The 22,095-nt window shown below is 43.0% G+C and overlaps 1 protein-coding gene across 1 annotated transcript in view; it reads left to right on the forward strand.

The window, feature by feature from the left end:
• Nucleotides 1-22,095, forward strand: part of LOC123747480 (nephrin) — a gene marked incomplete in the record, with an annotated part of 541,340 nt that overhangs the window by 289,177 nt on the left and 230,068 nt on the right. Inside the window, 1 exon segment of the mRNA XM_069339956.1 lies at nt 20,465-20,619. Coding sequence (XP_069196057.1) covers nt 20,465-20,619 — 155 coding nt within the window.

The raw sequence follows: 22,095 nt of genomic DNA on the forward strand, positions 1-22,095 counted from the left end.
CTATGTACACACAGTACCCTATGTACACACAGTACACTATGTACACACAGTACACAGTACCCTATGTACACACAGTACACAGTACCCTATGTACACACAGTACACAGTACCCTATGTACACACAGAACACAGAGAGAGCACCACCACTAGTCTCTTTGCTGGGGTGTTGTAGTTGTTTAAGATTTAGCTACTCAGAACGTAGCGTCCATGTAGCACGGGCTATGGTGAGCCCGGCATCTTCCATTATCATGGAGGATCCCCCTCCCCCCTGGTGGGTGGCTGGCAGGTGCTTATATACACCTGCGGCTGACGTCAAGCTGCTGGCAAGGTGAAGTGTAACTATGAGCCGGCGAAGTAATGAGTAGTTAGCGTGTTGGAGAAGTCCTTGGTGCACACACGTGGCGTGAGGGAGCAGGTGTGGGGTCCCTGGTGGAGCTGGTAAATAGCAAATTAAAGAAACTTATTCAACAAAGTGACTGGAATAAACACTCCAACCGGGATTTTGTTATAAACCTCTCGGATAGACAGCTTGATAATGACACGATTACTGCATTAGGATATGGCCTGAGCTTTGCCACATCTAACGGAACAGTCAATTATGTAGATATTGCCAAAGGTTTCAGCAATCTTGAAAAGTATAGCAATGTCTCAGTTGAAGATATTAATGTGTGCAAATGTATGATGTATGGCGTTTTACTTAACAATTCTGTTCCTAATTGTCCAAGTCGATTTGTTCATGCGTTCAAAAATCTCAAAAAAGATAGTTCATTACATATTACCAAGGCTGATAAGTCAAATGCAGTAGTTATTATGAATAAAGATGACTATGTCCGAAAAATGGAGTTACTCTTGGAAGACAGGGATACTTATCTATTGGTTAACAGAGATCCTACTGAAAAAGTGATTGCACATTTTAACAAAACTCTTAAAACTGTGTGTAAAGGCGATAAAGAGTTGATATCTAGGCTAACAAGTCGATCCCCCTCTCTTCCTTACATGTATGGTCTTATAAAAACTCATAAGCCATATAATCCGGCAAGGCCGATTATTAGTTCAATTGGTTCGGCGGCTTATAAACTCTCTAAGTGGTTAGTCAAAGTTTTGTCCCCTATAGTTGGTACTATTTCCAACTCACACTTGACAAACAATGTGGACTTAGTTAATAAGCTATCCACACTAAATTTAAATTTTGATTTTAAACTTATAAGTTTCGATGTGACCTCTTTATTCACTAAAGTTCCTGTTGATGATCTGTTAGAATTTCTACGTGAGGAACTGCCTAAATATAATTTGAGCTTGCAGACCAATAAAGTATTGGAACTTATTAAATTGTGTATAAAAGACAATTATTTTAGTTTTAATGGAAAATTTTTCAAACAAACATTTGGTATGGCGATGGGCAATCCCCTGTCCCCAGTTTTAAGCAATTTGTATATGGAATTCTTTGAAACAAAAATCTTATCCAGGATTATCCCGGCTAATGTGGTTTGGTATAGGTATGTTGATGATATTTTGTGCTTATGGCCGTGCAACAAAGACCAGATAGTTTTTCTTAATGAACTCAATTCTTTGGTACCTTCAATAAAATTCACTTGTGAGACTGAGGAGAATGGTACTCTTCCGTTTTTGGACATTATGATTCATAGAGTCACTAGAAAGTTCAAATTTAATGTGTATAGGAAACCTACCATCGTGGGGTCGTATGTTCATTTTTATTCCAATCATCATAGTAAAGTTAAACAGGCAGTATTTTCAGGAATGTTTCTACGAGCTTTGAGGATTTGCAGCCCTGAGTTTTTTGATGAAGAGATTGCTAAAATATATGAAATTGGGAAGAGTTTACAATATCCTAAGAGGTTTTTGGATTTCTCGTTTGTACAAGCCAAGCGTACGTTTTATAATCACGTCCCTAAGGCGAAACCAAAAATTATTAACTCATTGGTGGTACCTTATGCGAGTGGACTTGAAAAATTGTCTCTGATTTTTAAGAAACTTAATATAAATTTGGTGTTCACTAATAGTACGATCAAATCCAATTTAATAAAAAACTCCCCTGATACAGCAGGTTGTGTGTATTCGATTCCCTGCAATGATTGTGATTTTGTGTACCTTGGACAAACAGGAAAGTCCTTACAATTGCGGTTGTCACAACATGCTTATAGTATTAGAACTGCCCAAACGTCTAATGCATTGTATCTACATACGAGTTTATGCGATCACAATATTAACTGGAATGGGGCAAAAAGCATTACCAATTGTGGGGATTTCGTGGAACGGAATTTGATTGAGTCTGCTCTAATCAGTCAGTGTCCAAATCTTCTTAATGTTAGTACTGGAATGTACAAACTTGATCCATTTTTAAGTTATAATATTGCACAACAGTTTAAGAAACAACTCTGATAGAGAGGCTTACAATGTCTCATTATAATTGTATATTCATATATTGTGTGTTCATGAGGCTTTTCTTTAATCTTTCATCCTTATTCTCTGACCGCTTAATCCTCTTTGACCATTCTAAGCTAAGCTATATTTGTTTTTGGTTAATTACACCTGACCAACCCTTGGGATGGGGTGGTCAGGTGTCGGCCTATATATCTTCCCCCCTTCTCCCTTCTCCTTAGTCAGTCTGGTGTTGACAAAGGCTTTAACAAACCCGAAACGTTCACCTCATTTCATATTTCTCTGTGGATTTTCCGCATAAAATGATCAGTGTTTTGTGATCGTCAATTGCATATATGTATATATATATATATATATATATATATATATATATATATATATATATATATATATATATATATATATATATATATATATAACTGAAAACTCACACCCCAGAAGTGACTCGAACTCATACTGCCAGAAGCACTGCAATTGATGTACAGGATCCCTTAACCACTCGACCTTCATGACCGGACAAAAGAGGATGGTAGCCGAGGCTAATTATCCATCCTGCCGCCGGCACTCTGATGGTAATCTTGGGCATGGGGCACACGTTGCACACGTTCTGTATTTTCTTGCTTCTATCAGAGGAATAGAAGCCCTATACAAGAAAAAATCAATACAGAATATGCAGACATTCAATCAAACGTATACATATATATACATATTTTTTTTGTGGAAGACAAAATTTTATTTCGACTGTTTGAGGGAGTGAGGCTTTGCCTAAAGACCAAATAAATTGGTAAGCACTCTCCCCAAATTGCTTAAGCCTTAAAAGTGCGGCGGCGTATAAAAGTCCAACATCGAGGCCAGCCTGCTGGGAAAATAGTCAACAAATCAAATGCGGTAAAAAACGCAATTGACGATTGTAGCAGTGAAAGGGTTAACATAAAATTATTATTTTTTTAGCTTTTGAAAAACCTGAATTATTAAGAGCCAATAAAAATATTTTTTTTAAACACTTGGAAAAATATAATGCATTATTTACAAGGTTAACAATGGCAGTTTTAACTACATTACCTCAACAAATACGACACGGGACAACAATTATGAGAGCTGTCACACCCATCACTGAGCAGCACGTCCCTCATGCTCCAGGTGGGTCTGGAGCATGGGTCATGTGCAGGTGGCCCTGGAGCATGGGACATGTGCAAGTGGGTCTAGAGCATGGGTCATATGCAGATGGGCCTGGAGCATGGGGTCTTGTGCAAGTGGGCCTGGAGCATGGGTCATGTGCAGGTGGGTCTAGAGCATGGGTCATATGCAGGTGGGTCTGGAGCATGGGTCTTGTGCAAGTGGGCCTGGTGCGTGGGTCATATGCAGGAGGGTCTGGAGCATGGGTCATATGCAGGTGGGTCTGGAGCATGGGTCTTGTGCAAGTGAGCCTGGAGCATGGGTCATATGCAGGTGGGTTTGGAGCATGGGGTCATGTGCGGGTGGGTCTGGAGCATGGGATTATGTACCGATGGACCTGGAGTATGGGGTCTTGGGCAGGTGGACCTGGAGCATGGGGTCACGTGCAGGTGAACCTGGAGCATGGGGTCATGTGCAGGTGGACCTGGAGCATGGGGTCATGTGCAGGTGCGCCTGGAGCATGGGGGCCATGTGCAGATGGACCTGGAGCATGTGGTCATGTGCAGGTGGACCTGGAGCATGGGGTCATGTGCAGGTGGACCTGGAGCATGAGACATGTGCAGGTGGGTTTGGAGTATGGGACATGTGCAGTTGGGTCTGGAGCATGAGTCATGTGCAGGTGGATTTGGAGCATGGGGTCATGTGCCGGTGGGTCTGGAGCATGGGGTCATGTGTGTGGGAACCGACCTGTGAGATTTATATTTATTTAATTTATATGAATTTATATTTACGTTAATTTATATACTTCGATAGCAATTTGTATAATGATAAGTGGACTGTATTTCTGCAATAATCTCATAATCTCACAAATCGATCCTCTACACATTAGGGGGGGTTTATTAAATTAATATATGTGCAGCCAATCAAATTACAGTAATAGCTACATACATTGATGAGGTTCCTTATCTTATAGTACAGCAGGTTAGTCCACCAGGTATAACTAGGGTGTAGACACCAAATTATCCTCTTTGAGGTAGCTTCCATATCACCCAGTAACTGGTGCACAAAATCTTGCATCCTCGTCTTGACCTGTCAAAAGTGCGCTAGCTGTGAAGCCAGAAACCTATATATGACAAGTATTTCAGAGAAAACTGTATACAGTACATGGAACATGAAAGACCTGGCTTAATTACCTTTAGTATGAGGCGATTTCGCGTTCTAACCGGCTAACCCTATATCCTGACATTAATGGCCATAAATGATAGATAATGGGTTTCGGATAGACACTTAACTTGAATTTGTAGACAGCGTGTTGACAATGGTACACTTCTGGTTTCCATAACACTACGTCCAAGTAAAATTAACAGGAGCCGTATTTGCTCCCGTGTGCCTCTGGTCTCAATATAAACAATGGCTGCCCTCCTTCCCCACTCTGACGCCTGGCCTACTTTGTCCAGATTTCAGAAAGTGATAGAAGGGTCACATTTACTCTACTTTAATATTGATAATTAAGTTAATTTATATAAGATGTTTTTATGATGGTAAAGTCCAAAGACTAATGTATTTAAGAATAATTCCCACCATAATAGGTGGTGAATTATAATAGTATGTGGTGATATCCCGTTTTCTTTAGATGGTAATTCCACTACAAGTTACGTTTTCTATGGGTAACTTGTTGGTAATACAGTTATTATCTGTATGATATTAAATGGTGTCGGATTTTCCGACATAATTCCCCAGGGGGCTGCTCACGGGTCGAAGTCCTAATTAGAACAGACGAACACCGATACTCCTCCTTCGAATTATTAGATTAATTTGATGTTAGTAGTTAGTAATCACACATTTGTGTGTCTGTTCGTACAGGACGGATGTCCCGTACTAGAGTTGCAGGGGTTAGAAGTCTAATGCGATTTCATTTCCCTGTCAACTCTTGAAAGGCTAATATTCAAGCCTTATTACATATTATTTAACCCAGAAGACTGGATGTGATCAAGTACTACAGTCAAGTATGATTCAGGGACTGCAGTGAGATCAGTGACATTAGATATAACTTGAAGTTTGTTCAGGTAACTGGTCACTGATATATAAACACTGAGGCCCATGGAATACATCTTGATTAAATAATAAATGTATCAAATCAGTCATCATATTTATTGGGGTTTAATTTAATTAATTGATTCAGAAGATTGAATAGCTCATCATTAAAGTAAAGTATGGTTCTGAGACTGCAGTGGGATCAGTGACATTGGTCGCAGTGACTTGTAGCTGTTTTAGCTACTGTTCACTGATTTGCCACTGAGGCCTCATGAACTCATCTTCAGCTTTAAATGATGATACTAACATCAACCTCTGTTACTATAGTCAGCTGTAATCTCCTTAGTATAATGCTACTGGAGAAATATAATCAGCTGACAAATTTAGGTTTCTACTGGTATTGTTTATCTGCAGGCATAGGTCTCCTCAGGCTTGATACTGGGCCTGAGAGTAATTTACCTCCTGCAGAGTTTAACATGGTTATGCCCTGATATTTAGTAGGGCTACCGATGAATCGATGACAATAGTCTGTCCCTACAAGGAGACCGAAGTCGTTGAGGTGATCAGACTTAATATTATCTGCCAATTTTATTCCTCTATTTCTCAGGAATTTGGCTGTTGCTCTCAGACCTTGAACTTGTAGGTCTACTGGTATTTTGTCCACCACAATGGCTTGTACTCGACAGACGTACCTGCCTAAACGTACTGATGGTTGTACCACCTGGTAGACTTGAGGTCCTGCATCTGTTACAAACCCTGAGATGTTGAATGACATCTGGGCTACAGGCCTTAATTGTAATTCATCTGCCAGCTTTTTAGTGATATATGTTCTCTGGGATCCTTGGTCAAACAACCCACGGGTATGGACCTTGGCCCTCTTATTCAGGATGGTAATTTGGGCAGTAGGCAAAGTCGTATTACCTTTAGACTTTGCCGATTGGACACTCTTTGTTTGTTGCACCTTGCAGTACTGTACTGTGGTGGGAATGTTATCTTCCACCTTGGGGTTTGGAGACGTTGTTTTGGTGTCTCTGCACAATGCTGCATGGTGCTGACCTTTGTTACACCTATTACAGGTGTGTAATTGGGTATCACAGTCCTTGATGTTATGTTTCCTGAGGCACCTCGTGCAATGTTGCAAATCTTTGAGTCGCTCAACACGGGCGTCACTATCAGGAAAATTAGAGCAGTGGTACATTGAATGTTTCTCATTGCAGAACAAACATGTTCCATAGCTTCCTGTACCCTTTGGTGTCATGTTCTTGGGTGACACAGTAACTATAGGCTTGGAGGGTCCCACTGCATATACGCCCACACTGCCACTGTTCCACTTTGGTGTTGAATTATATTGTCTAGATTGATTTGGAGTACCTTTGGTACTCTGTGGTTTACTATTATTGGTTTCTGAGGGTTTACTTGGTGGTTTTAATTTGTCATGTGTTCGTAATTGATGAACTACTGACTTTAAACCTTCAGATATTTCACTCATGGATAAGATGCTTTTATTGTAATGAGCACTCATTTGTCTCAATATGTCCCTAGGTATTTTTTCCTGGACAATTATTTTCAAGATCCACTCAGCCCCGTTTGTATCTGCTGTCAGGCTGAGGGCATTGATCAATGATTCTACCTCCAGCTTGAAGACTTGGAGTGAATCAGCTGAAGCCTCCGGTGGGGGTAAATGCAACAGCTCATGAACTAAATGTGATGTTCTTACTTCTGGATCAGCATAATTATCCTTGAGGAGTTTTACTGCCAGATCATAGCCGTCATTAGTTAATCTCAGATGGGATACTACTGTTTTAGCCTCACCTGATAATTGGCCTTGCAAATAAGAGAATTTACTACTCTTTGGTAAAGATTGTTTTGAGTCTACAAGGTCAACGAATTTGTTCCAAAATTCGTCCCAATCTTCCTCATCTTTTCCTGAGAAAGTGGGTAAATTAATTGGAGGGAGTCGAGCTTCTGCTTGACTCGTATTAGATGCAACTGTTGTTGTTGTTGCTGCCTTGTTCTGGGCAATTAATTTGACATAAGGCTGTAACGTGGCCTGAGTGTGATCTTCATAATTCGCAAGATCAACCATAATGTCGTCTATTTCTGTTTCTGATAAATTGGTGTTGGCAAGTTCAGCCACATATGTTGCTATTTGACATTTGATTTGCTCAAATTTACCTGCAGCTGCTTGATAATAGCTTTCCAGGTCAGCATAATCAACTGTTGATTGTTGTGACAAATCTTCACATTTCTTGATCTGTCTTGTTAAGTGGCCTTTAAGACCTGCAAGGGTTCTTTTCATTCTCCCTGCATTATCCATACTGGCTCGTTGGTGAAGCCTTGTGGGACTTGTACTTGGGCTGCACATAATACTGAACAAACACTAATGGTAGCCTAGGGTAAATTCTGAACTCACTAGGCAATAATCCTACCTCTACTAGAGGTTAGCACTTAAAATTAATACACATTATATATATACAATCATCCACACTAATGATTTGAGTGATAAACCAGTGTCACTGGAAGTACCTTTAGGTTAGCTCTTCTATATCACCCTAGGATGGTAGAGACACTAATTAATCACTCAAAGGTGTAATGATCATAAGTAAATTATTATATATACAACTCAATTCGAGTTGATAAAAATTACACCCAAAATAGGGTCTGGACCATTCATTAATGGTGTTAGGTTGTTCAATATAGTACAACTGACTATAGTAATAATGGGACTAGGATGAACAATAATAGTTCAACTAGTCAATGGTAATATCCTACCCTGTTGTGGGTTGGCAATTAGTAAATATTATACTGTGAACACTAGTGCAATATATATTAAATAATTCTCTATTTGGAGAAATAATATACACAATTATTGATAATAGCCTCTTAATTAGCCTCTATGAAACTTCTAATATTATCTAGAAGTATTAAATATTATTAGTGACCTCGCGAAATAAACTCCACAAAATTCGTAGATAATCTCTCGCGAAATGTAACACCACGAAATCCGTGAACAATCTCGAAGACACAGTCACTAATTTGGCTGGTTTCTATATTAGCGCTGTCATTTCACAGAATAACACGCCACCAAATCTGTGGGTGTGCATGAAACCGCTGACTAAGGCTGAACTCGGCTGAGGGAGGCTCCTGAGCTCCCTCGAGGCTACGCTTCCGTCTTTGACTGGCTGGCCTTTGTTTAAATAACACTGCACTAGTATATTTAATGAATCCACTGGATAACTGGTTCATCCGGTACTAAGATGACCAAATGTGGGTTCAAAGGATCAAATAATCCGTCATCCGGTTCGAAGATGACCAAATAATGTGGGAACCGACCTGTGAGATTTATATTTATTTAATTTATATGAATTTATATTTACGTTAATTTATATACTTCGATAGCAATTTGTATAATGATAAGTGGACTGTATTTCTGCAATAATCTCATAATCTCACAAATCGATCCTCTACACATTAGGGGGGGTTTATTAAATTAATATATGTGCAGCCAATCAAATTACAGTAATAGCTACATACATTGATGAGGTTCCTTATCTTATAGTACAGCAGGTTAGTCCACCAGGTATAACTAGGGTGTAGACACCAAATTATCCTCTTTGAGGTAGCTTCCATATCACCCAGTAACTGGTGCACAAAATCTTGCATCCTCGTCTTGACCTGTCAAAAGTGCGCTAGCTGTGAAGCCAGAAACCTATATATGACAAGTATTTCAGAGAAAACTGTATACAGTACATGGAACATGAAAGACCTGGCTTAATTACCTTTAGTATGAGGCGATTTCGCGTTCTAACCGGCTAACCCTATATCCTGACATTAATGGCCATAAATGATAGATAATGGGTTTCGGATAGACACTTAACTTGAATTTGTAGACAGCGTGTTGACAATGGTACACTTCTGGTTTCCATAACACTACGTCCAAGTAAAATTAACAGGAGCCGTATTTGCTCCCGTGTGCCTCTGGTCTCAATATAAACAATGGCTGCCCTCCTTCCCCACTCTGACGCCTGGCCTACTTTGTCCAGATTTCAGAAAGTGATAGAAGGGTCACATTTACTCTACTTTAATATTGATAATTAAGTTAATTTATATAAGATGTTTTTATGATGGTAAAGTCCAAAGACTAATGTATTTAAGAATAATTCCCACCATAATAGGTGGTGAATTATAATAGTATGTGGTGATATCCCGTTTTCTTTAGATGGTAATTCCACTACAAGTTACGTTTTCTATGGGTAACTTGTTGGTAATACAGTTATTATCTGTATGATATTAAATGGTGTCGGATTTTCCGACAATGTGGAAGTGCACCTGGAGAATGGGGTCATGTGGAAGTGCACTTGGAGCATGGAGTCATGTGCAGGTGGACCTGGAGCATGTGGTCATGTGCAGGTGGACCTGGAGCATGGGGTCATGTACTGGTGGTCCTGGAGCATGGGTCATGTGCAGGTGGTCCTGGAGCATGGGTCATGTGCAGGTGGTCCTGGAGCATGGGTCATGTGCAGGTGGTCCTGGAGCATGGGTCATGTGCAGGTGGTCCTGGAGCATGGGTCATGTGCAGATGGTCCTGGAGCGTGGGTCATGTGCAGGTGGGTCTGGACATGGGGTCATATACAGGTATGTCTCGAGCATTAGACATGTGCAGGTGGGTTTGGAGCATGGGTCATGTGCTGGTGGGTCTGCAGCATGGGGTCATGTGCTGGAGCATGGGTCATGTGCAGGTGGGCTTGGAGCATGGGTCATATTCAAGTTGGTCTGGAGCATGGGTCATGTGCAGGTGGGTCTGGAGCATGGGACATATGCAGGTGGGTCTGGAGCATGGGACATATGCAGGTGGGTCTGGAGCATGGGTCATGTGCAAGAGGGTCTGGAGCATGGGTCATGTGCAGGTGGGTCTGGAACATGAGTTATGTGCAGGTGGGTCTGGATCATGGGTCAGGACAGGTAGGACTGGAGCATGGGTCAGGACAGGTAGGGCTGGATCATGGGTCAGGACAGGTAGGGCTGGAGCATGGGTCAGGACAGGTAGGGCTGGAGCATGGGTCAGGACAGGTAGGGCTGGAGCATGGGTCAGGACAGGTAGGGCTGGATCATGGGTCAGGACAGGTAGGGCTGGAGCATGGGTCAGGACAGGTAGGGCTGGAGCATGGGTCAGGACAGGTAGGGCTGGAGCATGGGTCAGGACAGGTAGGGCTGGAGCATGGGTCAGGACAGGTAGGGCTGGATCATGGGTCAGGACAGGTAGAGCTGGATCATGGGTCAGGACAGGTAGAGCTGGATCATGGGTCAGGACAGGTAGGGTTGGAGCATGGGTCAGAACAGGTAGGGCTGGAGCATGGGTCAGGACAGGTAGGGTTTGAGCATGGGTCAGAACAGGTAGGGTTTGAGCATGGGTCAGGAGAGGTAGGGCTGGAGCATGGGTCAGGACAGGTAGGGTTGGAGCATGGGTCAGGAGAGGTAGGGCTGGAGCATGGGTCAGGACAGGTAGGGTTTGAGCATGGGTCAGAACAGGTAGGGTTTGAGCATGGGTCAGGAGAGGTAGGGCTGGAGCATGGGTCAGGACAGGTAGGGTTGGAGCATGGGTATGGACAGGAGAGGTCAGGTTTTGTTAGCTGAAAGGAAGAGGCGGAAAAAATGGGCAGAGTTTCTTATACCCTGATGCATCTGTTCACCTAGCAGTAAATAAGTACCTGGGAGTTAGACAGCTGCTACGGGCTGCTTCCTGGGAATGTGTGTACTCATCTAGTTGTTCTCACCTGGCTGTGCTTGCGAGGGTTGAGCTCTGGCTCTTTGGTCCCGCCTCTCAATTGTCAATCAACTTGTGTACTGATTCCTGAGCCTACTGGGCTCTCTCATATCTTCATTTGAAACTGTGTATGGAGTCACCCTCCACCACATCACTGCCTTGTGCATTCCACATGTTAACTACTCTGACACTGAAAAAAGTTCTTTCTAATGTCTCAGTGTTTCTATTGTGTGTGTGTGTGTGTGTGTTTACTAGTTGTGTTTACTAGTTGTGTTTTTGCGGGGGTTGAGGCTTGCTCTTTTGGCCCGCCTCTCAACTGTCAATCAACTGTTTACTAACTACTTTTTTTTTCCACACCACACACACACACCCCAGGAAGCAGCCCGTGACAGCTGACTAACTCCCAGGTACCTATTTACTGCTAGGTAACAGGGGCACTTAGGGTGAAAGAACTTTGCCCATTTGTTTCTGCCTCGTGCGGGAATCGAACCCGCGCCACAGAATTACGAGTCCTGCGCGCTATCCACCAGGCTACGAGGCCCCCTGTGTGTGTGTGTGTGTGTGTGTGTGTGTGTGTGTGTGTGCGTGTGTACTCACCTAGTTGTGATTGCAGGGATTGAGCTCTGGCTCTTTGGGCCCGCCTCTCAACTATCAATCAATCAACTGATTTTTTTCCACACACACACACACACACACACACACACACACACACACACACACACACACACACACACACACACACACACACACACACACACACACACGCACACACGCACATATGGGAAGTGATGTGGTGGAGGCTGACTCCATACACAGTTTCAAGTGTAGATATGATAGAGCTCAATAGGCTCAGGAATCTGTACACCTGTTGATTGAAAGTTGAGAGGCGGGACCAAAGAGCCAGAGCTCAACCCTCGCAAACACAACTAGGTGAGTACAACTAGGTGAGTACACACACACAGGGGAGGGGGGAACCCTCCACAAGCAGGTCAACAGCCACAGTGGGAGAAGCACCACCCCCACTTTCCACCCAATAGACTCCCTGCCAGCCCCCCACTAGGTGCCCACCTAGGAGCACCCTCCCCCCACCCCCGCCCTTGTTAGGACCTCCATTTTTCCCCACCCCCCCTATCCCTCCCTTCTCACCCATGCCCTCCCTTCTTCCCCGCCCCCCTAAGCCCCTTCAATCTCCCCCACCCCCTAAGCCCTCCATTCCCCCCACCCCCTTTCAGCCTTCCCTCACCCCCACCCTTCCCAAGCACTCCCTCCTTTTCTGCTCCCCTTCTCCCCCATTCCCCCAAACCCTCCCTCCTCCCGTAACCCCTCATGCCTCCCTTTTTCCCCACACTCCCGCAAGCCATCTCTTCTACCCCCAAGCCCTCCACCCTGCAACCCCTCCCCCCTTGCTGCACTAGATCCTCCCAGCTCCCACACATCCCAGATCCCACAGGTCTCCCTTCCTAGGCCCTCCCATCCCGGTCCCTCCCTGTTTCCCTGCTTCAGGGGAATCGTCAGAAACTGAGGAAGGACAGAATAGAGTTAGTTTCAAGGTAATGTACTCGAACATAGATGGGATTGCAAGCAAGGCAAGTGAACTAAAGGAAAGTGCACAAGAAGTGAATCCAGATGTAATCGGACTCACAGAAACAAAACTCTCAGGAATCATAACGAATGCGGTGTTTCCCCAGGACTACACTGTAATAAAGAAAGAGAGGGAAGGAAGGGGAGGAGGTCGAGTGGCCCAACTAATGAGAAATGAATGGAGTTTCAAGGTGAGGGTCATCCCGGGCTGCGAGGGATTCAGAGACTACATGACGGTCACCATGACGATGGGAGGACCAAAAGTAGTAATAGCAGTGATATATAACCCTCCACCAAATGACAGAATACCACGGCAAGAGTATGATAACACCTACATGGCAGTTAACACTATAATTGAGAGGGCAGCCTCTGCTGCCTGTAGAAATAGATCCCACCTGCTCATCATGGGGGACTTCAATCAAGGAAGGATAAACTGGGAGATCAAGGAACTGCATGGAGGAGAGGATACATGGAGAGCCAAACTATTGGAGGTGGCAACAAGAAACTTCTTATGCCAGTATGTCAGGGAACCCACTAGGATGAGAGGCAACGATGAACCAGCGAGACTCGACCTAGTCTTCACTCTGAGCGACTCCGACATAAGGGAAATCGGTTTTGAGGCCCCAGTAGGAATGAGCGACCACAGCTAGTACACTGGTGTTTGAATATCTGGTTGAGGAAGGGTTATTGTACTCGAGGAGGGGTACTGAAAACAAAAGGTTAGCATTCCGAAAGGGAAACTATGAGGAGATAAGAAAATTCCTAACAGATATAACATGGGAAACAGAGCTCAGGGAAAAGACGGCCCAAGACATGATTGACTACTTCACGCAGAAGTGTAAGGACGCAGCAAACAAGTTTGTCCCAGTCCAAAAGGAAAACAGTGAAATGCAGATGAGAAACTCATGGTTTAAATTAATCAGTGATGTGGGCTAGCTAAACAGCAAAGTAAAAAGGGCATGGAGAAACAATAAAAATTACAGGACAATTGAGAGCAGAGAAAAATACCAGAGTGCCAGGAATGAATATGTCTGGTTGAGGAGAGAGGCAGAAGTACTTCATGAAGTACTTAGTGAAACGGACAGAGAGAAAGATCTAGGAGTTGATATCACACCAAACCTGTCTCCTGAAGCCCACATAAAAAAGAATAACGTCTGCGGCATATGCGAGGCTGGCTAACATCAGAACAGCGTTCAAGAACCTGTGTAAGGAATCATTCAGAATCTTGTACACCACATATGCAAGACCAATCCTGGAGTATGCGGCCCCAGCATGGAGCCCGTACCTTGTCAAGCACAAGACGAAGCTGGAAAAAGTTTAGAGGTATGCCACTAGACTAGTCCCAGAACTAAGCGGCATGAGTTACGAGGAAAGGCTGCGTGAAATGCACCTCACGACACTGGAAGACAGAAGAGTAAGGGGAGACATGATCACTACCTACAAAATTCTCAGAGGAATTAAATCTACATTTGAAACTGTGTATGGAGTCAACCTCCACCACATCACTGCCTAATGCATTCCACCTGTTAACTACTCTGACACTGAAAAAGTTCTTTCTAATGTCCCTGTGGCTCATGTGGGTACTCAGTTTCTACCTGTGTCCCTTTGTTTGCGTACCACCCGTGTTAGACAGTTTATCTTTATCAACCCTATCAATTACTCTGAGAATTTTGTAGGTAGTGATCATATCTCCCCGTACTCTTCTTATTTCCAGTGTCGTGAGTTGCATTTCACGCAGCCTTTCCTCGTAACTCATGCCTCGTGTATGTGTGAGAGAGAGTGTGTGTATGTGTGTGTGTATGTATGTGTGAGTGTATGTGTGTGAGTGTGTGTGTGAGTGTGTGTGTGTGAGTGTATGTGTGTGAGTGTGTGTGTGAGTGTGTGTGTGTGAGTGTGTGTGTGAGTGTGTGTGTGTGTGAGTGTCAGTGTGTAAGAGTAATAGTAGATATAACTGTAATATGTAGATGAGGAAAAATATATTGGTAAGAAAGGCGGGGTCCAAGAGCTAATAGCTCGATTCTGTGCATACAATAAGTAAAATAACAAATAAAATAACACAAAAACCAAAACACTCACAAACACAAACACACACTAACAAAATACACGCTCACCAACTCAAACAAAGACAAACAAAGACACAGCCAGTAAGCCGGGGGTAAGAACTAGTCACAAACACAAACAGGCTTCCTCCACCACAGGCATCGAACCAGGTAACACAAACACAAACAGGCTTCCTCCACCACAGGCATCGAACCAGGTAACACAAACAACACCTAACTAAAAACAAAAACAGTTCATTAAACGACTTGGCTTGGCCAGTTGGCTTGACGGGTCCCAGGAGCTAAGACGCGGCCCTACGACCACTGCTAGGTATCAACATACACGTTCGCTAGTATACTGTGAAGCCAAGTGTGCATTAGCGAGAGTAGGGGGGGTTCAAGGGAACTGTTGTGGAGGTGAAGGGGCATAGTTTAACTGTGGTTGATGATATGGCTCAGGGAGAGAGGGAGGGAGGGAGGGGCGAGGGGTAGGGAGTGGTGGGGTGAGGAAGGGGTGAGGGAGGGAGTGAGGGAGGGATGGAATGTTGGAGTGAGGGAGGGAGGAAGGAGGGAATACCGGGTAAAAGAGAGACTGGGAAGGAAGGAGAAAGAAAGGTAGGGATGGAGAGGGGTTGAGAGGGAGTAGGAAGAGAGAGACAGATAGACAGACAGAAAGAGAGAGAACGACAGACAGACGGGGAACAACAACAGGAAGGAGAGGAGAGGGAAGGAGGATGGAATGAGCGAAAAGAGATTGAGTGGAAGAGAAAGCAGGAAGGGAGAGATAAAAGAGGAGATACTGCCATGGGAAGGATGGAGCTGGCACAGTTGAAAGAAACAGAGACAAAAGAGAAGAGAGAGAGGGAGAGGGGGAATATAATGGAAGAAAATATATAAAGGGTTTACAGGTGCACAAGAAGAGAGAGAGAGAGAGAGAGAGAGAGAGAGAGAGAGAGAGAGAGAGAGAGAGAGAGAGAGAGAGAGAGAGAGAGAGAGAGAGAGAGAGAGAGAGAGAGAGAGAGAGAGAGAGAGAGAGAGAGAGAGAGAGAGAGAGAGAGAGAGAGAGAGAGAGAGAGACAGAAAGAGAGAGAAAGAGAGAGAGAGAGAGAGAGAGAGAGAGAGAGAGAGAGAGAGAGAGAGAGAGAGAGAGAGAGAGAGAGAGAGAGAGAGAGAGAGAGAGAGAGAGAGACAATGAAAGCTTAACATAGGCTTCACATAAGACATCACAGAAGGCTTCAGAGAGGACTACGCTGATGGCTTCACATAAAGCTTAAGAAAGGGCTTTACATGGAGGCTTCACCGATTGCTTTCCATGGGGCTTCATATAAGGATTAACTGTGAGCTGCGCAACCCGTCCTCGACTCAAGTCCATTCCATCCAGCGGTCGACCCCACAGACGCATTCCTAAATTTTGACAAGCTGTACGTTCAAAACGGGAGTTTTCTCAACAGAAAAAATATTATAAGATTATTATATTTATTGTTAAATACGAGTTAGTATATTGTGCAAATATAGGCATTGGTTAGGTTGGGTGTTTAGGTTCTGTTGGCGATTATTTGTTTTTGTAGTACGTGGGTGAAGCATTTACAGCGTTGTGGTTCGAACAAAATTCGTCATTGAAGCACTTGTTCCGGAAGTGTTCGAACAAAATTAGTTGTGAGTCGTGTGTAAACCGTTTTTCATTCATAAACAGCTACTTTACAAAATAATTAAAAAACCTTGGCATAGTATTCCACAAAATTCTACTCAGACAGCCTCACATAGGACTCGAATTTTACCCAACAAGATATAACTTAAACATTCAATGAAGTATTTAAGAAAGAAAAATATCAAATATTTTTTTAATTCATTATCATTGTGTAAATATTATGTGTTTTTCATTCAGAAACAATAAATGTTTCACCCCAATATATATTAATTTAAATTTAACTAATAATTTTATATTAACAAATCAAAATATTGTTATATTTTTTTTTCTTCTTGTTCTTTACTGCTTTGTTTCTATTTTTGTTAACAAAATACTTTAGTGAAACCCTTAACTGTTCTGTTGCACTGTTCATATTAACATGTGAACATAATATTAAAGTTAATTTGTCCATACGAGGCAGCTCCTACTGGTCCATACGAGGCAGCTCCTATTGTTCTATACGAGGCAGCTCCTACTGGTCCATACGAAGCAGCTCCTACTGTTCAATATGAAGCAGCTTTATATATATATATATATATATATATATATATATATATATATATATATATATATATATATATATATATATATATATATATATATATGTCGTACCTAGTAGCCAGAACGCACTTCTCGGCCTACTATGCAAGGCCCGATTTGCCTAATAAGCCAAGTTTTTCTGAATTAATATATTTTCTCAATTTTTTTTCTTATGAAATGATAAAGCTACCCATTTCATTATGTATGACGTCAATTTTTTTTTAATGGAGTTAAAATTAACGTAGATATATGACCGAACCTAACTAACCCTACCTAACCTAACCTAACCTATCTTCATAGGTTAGGTTCGGTTAGGTAGCAGAAAAAGTTAGGTTAGGTTAGGTTAGGTAGGTTAGGTAGTCGAAAAAACATTAATTCATGAAAACTTAGCTTATTAGGCAAATCGGGCCTTCAATAGTAGGCTGATAAGTACGTTCTGGCTATTAGGTACGACATATATATATATATATATATATATATATATATATATATATATATATATATATATATATATATATATATATATATGTCGTACCTAGTAGCCAGAACGCACTTCTCAGCCTACTATGCAAGGCCAGATTTGCCTAATAAGCCAAGTTTCCGTGAATTAATTGTTTTTCGACTACCTAACCTACCTAACCTAACCTAACCTAACTTTTTCGGCTACCATACCTAACCTAACCAATAAAGATAGCTTAGGTTAGGTTAGGTAGGGTTGGTTAGGTTCGGTCATATATCTATGATAATTTTAACTCCAATAAAAAAAAAATTGACCTCATACATAATGAAATGGGTAGCTTTATCATTTCATAAGAAAAAAATTAGAGAAAATATATTAATTCAGGAAAACTTGGCTTATTAGGCAAATCAGGCCTTGAATAGTAGGCCGAGAAGTGCGTTCTGGCTACTAGGTACGACATATATATATATATATATATATATATATATATATATATATATAAGTATTATATATATATATATATATATATATATATGGACCAGTAGTAGTATATATATATATATATATATATATATATATATATATATATATATATATATATATATATATATATATATATATATATATATATATATATATATATATATATGGACCAGTAGTAGTATATATGTATATATAACTGAAAACTAAACACCCCAGAAGTGACTCGAACCTATACTGCCAGGAGCACTATGCAACTGGTGTACAGGGCACCTTAACCGCTCGACAACCACGACCATACAAAAGATGATGATAGCCGAGGCTATGGCGTGTGGAGTTTTCATTTGCATATATGCCTGGGGACCATTCAGGCTTGTTCGCATTTGTGTTGCGCACGTGGCCCCCAAAATGAGGTGATTTGATAAAAATACCATGCCCAAGATTACCATCAGAGTGCCGTCGAGATGATGGGCAAATAGCCTAAGCTACCATCATTTTTTGTACGGTCGTGATGGTCGAGTGGTTAAGGTCTCCTGTACACCAGTTGCATAGTGCTTCTAGCATTATGGGTTTGAGTCACTTCTCGGGTGTAGAGTTTTCAGTTGCATATATGCCTGGGGACCATTCAGGCTTGTTCGTATATATATATATATATATATATATATATATATATATATATATATATATATATATATATATATATATATATATATATATATATATATATATATATATATATATATATATATATATATATATTGATATATGATATATATATGTATAGGTTAGGCGTAGGTTAAATATATAACCTAGGCTTGAAAAGTCTATTAAGTTACCGGGTAATTTGATCCACCAATTAAACGCTGGATCCAAACCAGTATTTTCTGGTTTGTTATTCTTTCTTATTCAACATTCCGATGTTATTCAGTTGTCCTATATTATTCAATACTCTTATTATTAGTACATATTCTTATCCTTTCGTATTCAATACGTATTGAATCAATTCGTATTCAATACGTATTTCGTATCTCCATTGTTTCGTGTTCTATTTTGATATATGACATATATGACATATATGATATATATAACACATACGCATCCCCAATATGTTAGAACAGTATGTTACCAACAGTGGCCATAGTGTTGACCGTCTCAGACATTGTCCCAATATATAGTGAGACTCCCTCATGGTAACCCTCATATAATAACCCTCAACGTTAACAATATAATATTTACCCAGTACGAGCGGTTCCAAAAATTATGAATTAATTGGCTGAATATTTCCTCGTGGAAAAAAATTCACTTAGCAAACCGAGACACACTTCTTAAACAATGATATGGGCCTGGACACTTAGGTGTATGCTTGGGGAAGTCCAAAAACGCGAGTTCGATCCCATGCCATGACCCCCTCACAACAAGCAATGGGTAGTGCATGAATATGGGGTAGTGTAGCGAGATAGGTTAGATCCCGTAATATACTCTCTCATCATGGTCGAGTCGGTAATGTGCATATGTGCCTGAGGGGTCCAAAGACGCAAGTTCGATCCCATTATATGGACTCTATATTTCCCAATATATATCAGAATGAAGTTCAATAACGCAATAACCAATAAAAATAATAACGGACTATTTTGGAAACACGAGAAAATGCAGACTCTATATTTCGATCCCAACTTGGGACCCTCATCAGCAGTGAGCTCGGGACCCTCTTTAGCAGTGAGCTCGGGACCCTCTTTAGCAGTGAGCTCGGGACCCTCATCAGCAGTGAGCTCGGGACCCTCATCAGCAGTGAGCTCGGGACCCTCTTTAGCAGTGAACTCGGGACCCTCTTTAGCCATGAACTCGGGACCCTCTTTAGCAGTGAGCTCGGGACCCTCTTTAGCAGTGAGCTCGGGACCCTCATCAGCAGTGAGCTCGGGACCCTCATCAGCAGTGAGCTCGGGACCCTCTTTAGCAGTGAACTCGGGACCCTCTTTAGCCATGAACTCGGGACCCTCTTTAGCAGTGAACTCTGGACCCTCTTTAGCAGTGAACTCGGGACCCTCTTTAGCAGTGAGCTCGGGACCCTCTTTAGCAGTGAGCTCGGGACCCTCTTTAGCAGTGAACTCGGGACCCTCTTTAGCAGTGAACTCGGGACCCACTTTAGCAGTGAGCTCGGGACCCTCTTTAGCAGTGAGCTCGGGACCCTCTTTAGCAGTGAGCTCGGGACCCTCTTTAGCAGTGAACTCGGGACCCTCTTTAGCAGTGAACTCGGGACCCTCTTTAGCAGTGAGCTCGGGACCCTCTTTAGCAGTGCGCTGAAGATACGTCCATAGCTGCCGGCCATCCATGTCCTAGCTAACCTGGTCTTTCTCCCCCACCAGTGCGGCCCCTGCTGACGCGGCTAGAGGGCCCGCCCAAGGGCCTGAGGGTCGGGGAGGACTACGACATCACCTGTGTGTCGGCGGGCTCCCGGCCCCACCCCAACATGACCTGGACCCTGGGCAACGCCGCCTCCCTCACCCCGCTCACCGCTACGGTAAGTCACCCTTTCCTCTCACACCTCCTGTGTAGCGCTTGATGCTTGTCACCTTAGGTGGGGTGTTTGTCACCTTAGGTGGGGTGTTTGTCACCTTAGGTGGGGTGTTTGTCACCTTAGGTGGGGTGTTTGTCAGGTTAGGTGGGGTGTTTGTCAGGTTAGGTGGGGTGTTTGTCAGGTTAGGTGGGGTGTTTGTCAGGTTAGGTGGGATGTTTGTCAGGTTAGGTGGGGTGTTTGTCAGGTTAGGTGGGATGTTTGTCAGGTTAGGTGGGGTGTTTGTCAGGTTAGGTGGGATGTTTGTCAGGTTAGGTGGGGTGTTTGTCAGGTTAGGTGGGATGTTTGTCAGGTTAGGTGGGATGTTTGTCAGGTTAGGTGGGATGTTTGTCAGGTTAGGTGGGATGTTTGTCAGGTTAGGTGGGATGTTTGTCAGGTTAGGTGGGATGTTTGTCAGGTTAGGTGGGATGTTTGTCAGGTTAGGTGGGATGTTTGTCAGGTTAGGTGGGGTGTTTGTCACCTTAGGTGGGGTGTTTGTCAGGTTAGGTGGGGTGTTTGTCAGGTTAGGCGGGGTGTTTGTCAGGTTAGGTGGGGTGTTTGTCAGGTTAGGTGGGATGTTTGTCACCTTAGGTGGGGTGTTTGTCAGGTTAGGTGGGATGTTTGTCAGGTTAGGTGGGATGTTTGTCAGGTTAGGTGGGATGTTTGTCAGGTTAGGTGGGATGTTTGTCAGGTTAGGTGGGATGTTTGTCACCTTAGGTGGGGTGTTTGTCAGGTTAGGTGGGGTGTTTGTCAGGTTAGGTGGGGTGTTTGTCACCTTAGGTGGGGTGTTTGTCAGGTTAGGTGGGGTGTTTGTCAGGTTAGGTGGGGTGTTTGTCAGGTTAGGTGGGATGTTTGTCAGGTTAGGTGGGGTGTTTGTCACCTTAGGTGGGGTGTTTGTCAGGTTAGGTGGGGTGTTTGTCAGGTTAGGTGGGATGTTTGTCAGGTTAGGTGGGATGTTTGTCAGGTTAGGTGGGGTGTTTGTCACCTTAGGTGGGGTGTTTGTCAGGTTAGGTGGGGTGTTTGTCAGGTTAGGTGGGGTGTTTGTCAGGTTAGGTGGGATGTTTGTCACCTTAGGTGGGGTGTTTGTCAGGTTAGGTGGGATGTTTGTCAGGTTAGGTGGGATGTTTGTCAGGTTAGGTGGGATGTTTGTCAGGTTAGGTGGGATGTTTGTCAGGTTAGGTGGGATGTTTGTCACCTTAGGTGGGGTGTTTGTCAGGTTAGGTGGGGTGTTTGTCAGGTTAGGTGGGGTGTTTGTCACCTTAGGTGGGGTGTTTGTCAGGTTAGGTGGGGTGTTTGTCAGGTTAGGTGGGGTGTTTGTCAGGTTAGGTGGGGTGTTTGTCACCTTAGGTGGGGTGTTTGTCAGGTTAGGTGGGGTGTTTGTCAGGTTAGGTGGGGTGTTTGTCACCTTAGGTGGGGTGTTTGTCAGGTTAGGTGGGGTGTTTG

The sequence above is a fragment of the Procambarus clarkii genome, chromosome 5, assembly GCF_040958095.1.
Source record: "Procambarus clarkii isolate CNS0578487 chromosome 5, FALCON_Pclarkii_2.0, whole genome shotgun sequence".
NCBI classification, from domain to species: domain Eukaryota; kingdom Metazoa; phylum Arthropoda; class Malacostraca; order Decapoda; family Cambaridae; genus Procambarus; species Procambarus clarkii.